The sequence below is a fragment of the Eutrema salsugineum genome, unplaced genomic scaffold (genome assembly GCF_000478725.1).
Source record: "Eutrema salsugineum unplaced genomic scaffold, Eutsalg1_0 scaffold_15, whole genome shotgun sequence".
In the NCBI taxonomy this organism is placed as follows: domain Eukaryota; kingdom Viridiplantae; phylum Streptophyta; class Magnoliopsida; order Brassicales; family Brassicaceae; genus Eutrema; species Eutrema salsugineum.
The window spans coordinates 6363687-6370867 of NW_006256867.1; the positions used below are offsets into that span (position 1 = coordinate 6363687).

Sequence of the window (7181 nt, forward strand, 5' to 3'; positions counted from 1 at the left end):
TAATAAAATAAAAAGAGCAAGAAGATGGAGATAAATCTGAAAAGGGAATTGAAATAGAAGTGGAAGATGATAAAGAAGAGGAAAGAAAACATAAGGAATAAGACGAAGAAGAAGAAAAATAAAAATCATAATAAGAAAAATTATAACAAGACGAAAATATTGAAAAATAAAAATGGGAAGATGATGATTAATTTGGAGAGAGAGAAAGAGAGAGACAGAGAGAGAGAGATAGAGCAAAAAAATTGAGTTAATACTTTGGTGAGAGAGACAGTGAGTGAGAGAAATAGAGAGAAATAGTAAGATAAAGGGGAAAGAGAGAGTTAAACAATCCAAGTACATGACATTAAATCTATGTTAGTTCGTCTTTTCTATGTTCCTATTTTTTATATCCGAAACACTTCTTACTTTAAATGTAGTTATCTAAATCATATGATATATACAACTTAGGACGAAGGATGAAGGGAAAGAGTGAGAAAGAAATACTGAAACAGAGGGAGGGGAGAGAGAGAGAGATAATGATAGGAAGGGACAGATGGAGGGGAAGAGAGATTTAAAGTTTTCAGGTACATATATTTGACTGATATAAACGACTAAGGAAAACAAGAAAAATATATATGGTTAGAGAGAGCAAAGAAGACGAAGGCGATGAAGAAGAAGAAGAAGAAGAAGTAGAAAAGGAAGAAGATGAGGATAAGATGTGGAAAACACGAAGAAGAAGAAGACGTGATAAAAAAAACCTAAAGAATAAGAAGTAAGTAAAGACATATAGAATATAGAAGATATAAAAGAAAATAAAAGGAAACTAAGAATACGTGAGAGAAGAGGGAGATATAAAGGTGGAAGATTATGAAGAAAGATAAGAAAAAGACGATAAAAAAGAAAAACCAAAAGATAAATAAGAGGAAAAAATAAAATGATGAAAAACGATTATGTGGAGACGAAAAACTCATTTTTTTTCTTAGTTCAATTGGTTTTGTGAATTTCATAGACTTATTTGGTAAGCATTTAGGTCTTTAATTTTGGATAGTGTTTATTTTTTGGATTTGTTTTATTTTATCATGTCTGTCTTGAATAGTTGTTTTAATTTTTTGAACACCAGTTTATAACATCAAATTATGTTGTACATTTTAATATTCTTGAAGACCAGTTTATAACATCAAATTATGTTTTAATTTTCTTGAAGACTACTTTAAAACTCTTGTGTCTGCGCCTTGCGCATAACTGGTGAGTATATTGGTCAAAATATCTTAATCCCATGAATGTATGTTTCCTCCACCAAGACAAAGTTTTCTTTTAGAATGAGGCATAGAGAATTCTCTGTAGCCATCGCCTATGCAATGAGTATCAATAAAAGCCAATGACAGACTTTGCAAAAGGTTGGATTGTATTTACCAATATCCATATTTTTCCATGGACAATTTTATGTGGCTATATCACGTGTTGCTTCGAGAGTTGGTTTGAAGATTCTGATAACGGATAATATGGGTAAGCCACAAACCAATACTTTAAACGTTGTATACGAGATCATCTTTTAGAATATAAGAAAACAATAATTTATTTTATTTATTTTGTTTTAAATCTTTACTAAATGAATGGTTTGTTTTTTCATTACACTTTGTTTACTTAAGCTTTGGAATTAAAATTCTTTCTCTTTTTCCATTAATGATTGTCTTGATTGTCGAGAGTTGATACTTTTATTAAACATAAAGGAAATCGTGTACAAAACTATAACGGTATTTAAAAAATACACATTGAAACAAACTGCAACTTAAAGATCTGCGGTATTTGAATGTTGTACATCAGCAAATATTGATGTACATAACGATAATGGTCACAGTTGATAAAGTGAGTTTTTTCAAAAATATCATTATCCAACTATTAAAATTTTTATGGGTTTATTAACGATACAGATCACAATAACAACAAACACTCTTTAAAATATTAAATATTTATATAAAATATAAACTTTTTACCATTATAAAAAATATTATAATTAGTTTTATATACATCGCAAGTGTGCGCTTGACACATATTCCACTTAGTTTAACCTAAAATGTAAACTGTATTTTTATGTTTATTTTTTGTATTATGCAGTTTTTTGTTAATTGACAATATGCTTATGCTTGTAAAATTGTGCTTTCCGTAAGTTACCAATCAAAGCTCGTAATTTTAAACTATATGGATTTCAATCAGACTCATCAATTTTAACCTTTAATGAGTCAAATGAATAGTCAAATAGATTTTGATCAAATGGGATGTGTTAAATAGATTAAATTCAAAATGGATTATGTTATAAAGGATTTGATTAGTTTTTCATTAACCCATCAATTTTTTTTTAACCAAACCAAAATCAAAGATATCAACCGAATTTAACCTATCTAAGCAAAATCAACTGGATAAACCGAAAATCGATTTTGTAGACCAAATCTAATTCAACCAAAGTCTGGTCGATCTCTGGTCGATTTTTCTCTCTCCGTCTGTTCGTTATCGTGACTTCTTACCTAAAAAGTATAAACATTAAACAGGATTACAGAATGTTGGTTTCAGAAAAAAAAAAAGGCAAACCGTGAGGAAAAAAAACAATTTACGCAGGTTAAAAATTTACAGATACTCCTACCTGTTTTTTTTTTTGGTTTCCTCTTTCTCTATCTCCCTCCCTTGCTCTTGCAAATCTCCGGCTCTATGAGCCAATTGAGTTTATGAGTTTTCGTGGCTTTGTGTTTAGTTAACGTTCCGGTCTCAAGATCTCCTCCGTCATCGCTTACCCTCCTCCGGTTTCTTAGGGTTTCTTTTGCACAGCTTCTTTGAATTGGGATTCCTCTCAATCTCTATCCATATTGGTTTCTTGTAAGTTCGTTTCTTTGTCGTCAATTTCTTCTGGATTTGATTTATTTTTTGTTTCCTTGTCCATGGAATTTCGTGGTTTGGGTTTGTCTGTTACTGATCTCTGATTGTATAGAGATCGATCCCTTTGCCTTTCATTCTGTGAAAATTTTTTTTCTGTTTAGGAAACTGATCTTCGTGTTTGTGCAACCTGTCTTATCTCTTTTACATTCTCTGTTCTGTCTCTTCTTTGATCTTCTGGTGTACTCTGTGACATAATGGGGTTGTGTGCTTATGTGAGAGAATGTGTTTGTGACTTTGTGTGCTTACGCTAGATTCAGAATGAGTTTGAAATCATATGTGATCTTTTGTTTTATTTTGCTAGCATTCTAATTCCATTCTTATTACAACTTTAAAAACTTACAAATCCTTTTGTTTTATTCGTTTTGATCCTTGTTTCGGTTTGTCTACTTTTCCTCTGTTTTTTTTATTTTTGTTATACTTTAAATAATTCTACAGAAACAGCTTCCTTTGTTCCTTTGTTCCTGTCTTTCATGGCTTCAACTATGGATTCTAGCGTCGTCTCCGATTTCTTCTCATCCGCTCCAGCTCTCCAGAGCAACCTTGGAATCTTGTCTCCTGATCAGGTTTGTATCTACGCATTTTGTGACCTGTTTGTGTCAGGACTTTGTTATCTTGTTATTCCATTGTTGATTCTTATTGCTGCGTGTGATCTGGTTTTTGTGGCAGATCGAATTGGCGAAGATCTTGTTGGAGAATGGTCAGAGTCATCTTTTCCTGCATTGGCCTGAACCTGGTGTCTGTGACAAAGAGAAACTAAGTTTTTTCGAACAGGTTTTTGTTATTTTTCTTATTTGGTTGAAATTTCGTAATTCTCTTTCTCTCATACGATATATAATGAAAGTATTGCTTCTTAGATTTCTCGCCTGAATCAAGCTATCCTGGCGGTTAGCAGCATACATTAAGACTGCCAAAGAGCTCCTCGCCGATTCAAAAGTAGGGAAGAACCCTTATGATGGTTTCTCTCCTTCTGTAAGTTACTAGATCTTTTTTTTTTGGTTATGATTTCAAAGCTTTATTGTTTTGCTGTGTCTAGAGTTATAAGGTTCATGTGGTTTTGCAGGTCCCTTCAGGAGAAAATCTTACTTTTGGTGATGAGAACTTCATCGAAATGGAAAAACGAGGTGTCGCCGAAGCTAGCAAAGCTGCTTTTGTTCTTGTTGCTGGTGGGCTTGGCGAGCGTCTGGTACAACGGAATCAAGGTAAATAGTGACCAAAGTTTCATTGACTTAAATCACTATCCATTGATAGAATATTTGAAACTTGAGAGGAGTTATTTTACAACTTGTGAAACTGATGAACATAAACATTGACTTGCTGTTTGGGAATATACTTCCAGACTTATTTGACCAACTTATGAATCCATTTCCTAGGTGGCACTTCCAAGGGAGACAACTACAGGGACATGTTTCTTGCAACACTACATTGAATCTATATTGGCTCTTCAAGAAGCTAGCCACAAGGTCGCTTCTGGTATGTTTTTGGCTACAGGATATTGGGAATATTACTGTCGACATAAGTGACAAAAACAAATACTTTTTTCGAATCTCTTCGTACTAATCGTAATTGTACATTTTGCAGATGGAAGTCAAAGAGAGATTCCTTTCATTATCATGACATCTGATGATACACATTCACGTACACAAGAGCTCTTAAAGTCGAACTCTTATTTTGGGATGAAACCTACTCAAGTACATCTTCTTAAACAGGTAAATGATCAGCTACTGAGAGCCCTGAATAGAGTCTTGTTCAAGCGTAAAAAGTCTTTAAAAAAAGTGCACTGCTATCTATTTTCTTAGGAAAAAGTTGCATGTCTTGATGATAATGATGCCAGGCTTGCATTAGACCCTCACAACAAATACAAGATCCAGGTACCATATAACGATATGTCTAGTGTTAATGTTTCCAACATTAGTGTATTTGCAAGCTGACTGTTGTCTTCTTGGCTATGCATAGACAAAACCACATGGACACGGTGATGTACATTCGCTACTTTATTCGAGTGGTCTTCTTGATAAATGGTATTTCTCTATCAGATTTTTTATTTTTTATTTTAAATATTGCCAACTATTCCTCTTCCTTTCTTTTTCTGATTTGTTGCAATTTTCAGGCTTGATGCTGGTTTAAAATGGGTTTTGTTTTTCCAAGATACAAATGGACTTCTCTTCAATGTTAGTAGCACTACTCAACTCTTTGTGTTAACTATTCATACAACTTTGTTTTGAAATTTATATTTCCATGGTCCAGGCAATTCCAGCTTCTTTGGGTGTGAGTGCTACCAAACAGTATCATGTTAACTCTCTCGCTGTTCCTCGCAAGGCTAAAGAAGCTATTGGAGGAATTACTAAACTTACCCACGCTGATGGTAAATTAAGTGAACAGAAAGAATCCACAGTTTCTATACACAGTTTATATTTCCGGTTTATAACCGATGTTGATTCAAATGGTTTTCAGGCAGATCTATGGTGATCAATGTGGAGTACAATCAACTTGATCCTCTACTTAGAGCATCTGGATTCCCCGATGGGGATGTTAATTGCGAGACAGGCTATTCCCCTTTCCCTGGAAATATTAATCAAGTGAGTTGTCTTATACTTTTGTCTCTGATCAGGAAGATTTCAAGTCTCTTAATATTTTGTTTATGTTTTTTCAAATGCAGTTGATTTTGGAACTTGGACCATACAAAGAAGAGTTGCAAAAAACTGGAGGGGCCATTAAGGAGTTTGTTAATCCAAAGTAACTCTTCTTTTTCTCCCCTTGTTCTTCTGCTTTAAGCTATCATTGTCTTGATCAATAGTAGTTATAGACATAAAATCTGATTCTCTACTCTGACATCTACTTTCTCAATTATATAATAAGATACAAGGATAGCACCAAGACGTCATTTAAGTCTTCAACTCGTCTAGAGTGTATGATGCAAGATTATCCAAAGACATTGCCACCAACAGCACGTGTTGGATTCACGGTAATAGCGGCTATCTGTAGAGTAAAACAGTAGTTTGATTATGCATGCTTGTTGTGACAATGTTTCCTCATCTAGGTGATGGATATATGGCTTGCCTATGCACCCGTCAAGAATAATCCCGAGGATGCTGCTAAGGTTAGATGCTTAATAATCAAATAAATGTTAGATTTACTTAAAACTGCAATCAAATATCAAATGGCTTACTAATGTGTTTCCCTATCTGCTGAAGGTACCAAAGGGAAACCCATATCATAGTGCAACCTCTGGAGAAATGGCGATTTATCGTGCTAACAGCCTTATTCTTCAAAAGGTAATTTATTGTATTGACCTCTGTTTTACATATGCCTTTAGGGACACTTGATTCTAGTATAGCCGGTTTGAGCCAAATAATTATAAACAATCTTCTCCATGATGGTTTATACAGTCTCTCATTTCCCTCTATCTTTGGTTTTACTAATTCCACAGGCTGGTGTGAAAGTGGAAGAGCCTGTGAAGCAGGTCTTGAACGGCCAAGAAGTTGAAGTATGGCCTCGTATCACATGGAAACCAAAATGGGGAATGATCTTCTCTGATATCAAAACAAAAGTCTGTGGGCACTGCGAGGTCTCTCAGAGATCCACGATGGCTATCTTGGGTCGTAATGTACTTATTGAAGATCTCTGCTTGGACGGTGCCCTTATTATAGATTCTGTTGATGATGCAGAGGTATGTAGTTCATTTTTGTTTATCTCTTGGATTATCATACAACATATGAAGATTTATGCTGACATGTGAAAAACAGGTACACCTGGGAGGTTTGATCAGGAATGATGGTTGGACCATGGAAAATGTAGATTACAAAGACACATCGGTTCCAGAGGAAATCAGAATCAGAGGTTTTAGATTCAACAAAGTGGAGCAACTCGAAAAGAAGTTCACTCAACCTGGAAAAATTGCGGTGGTGGATTTACCTCGAGTAAAGTAGCACTTTGGATTTGGAAAATGCCAATTGATCCCGTTGTCCTTCTAGTTCACCTTTAAATCATTTTTTTATTTGCAATAAAACTCCTCTTTTTTCTCTGCTACTTTTTTTTACATGTTTTTAATGCTTAATGGTATAACTTTTTAAATAAATATTTTATTTTTGGGTGGTAAATATTCGATGAAACATTGGTGGATTTATTAACGTTTTCGCTAAATGAATGTCCGTCTTTTGTTGTGCATATGTTTTGCAACATCTTGTTGCTTTTTGATAGTCAAAGTGTGACTTGACTAGCCAAAAACAGTGACTTCCACTAGAGGACAAATCATATTGATGCCAGGCTTCCGTTTA

At 34.3% G+C, this 7181-nt stretch overlaps 1 protein-coding gene across 1 annotated transcript; it reads left to right on the forward strand.

Moving 5' to 3' along the window:
- The first annotated feature begins 2565 nt into the window (after positions 1-2565).
- On the forward strand, positions 2566-6978 carry LOC18022245 (UDP-sugar pyrophosphorylase). The gene is given in 20 exon segments (XM_024158408.1): positions 2566-2847; positions 3343-3470; positions 3574-3678; positions 3749-3791; positions 3794-3876; positions 3968-4089; positions 4091-4106; positions 4278-4377; positions 4486-4613; positions 4704-4775; positions 4861-4925; positions 5015-5075; positions 5152-5269; positions 5359-5483; positions 5564-5640; positions 5764-5869; positions 5945-6004; positions 6099-6179; positions 6335-6574; positions 6651-6978. Coding segments are annotated over 19 exon segments (1878 nt in total). The 5' UTR covers positions 2566-2847; positions 3343-3377; the 3' UTR covers positions 6834-6978.
- Positions 6979-7181: the final 203 nt, after the last annotated feature.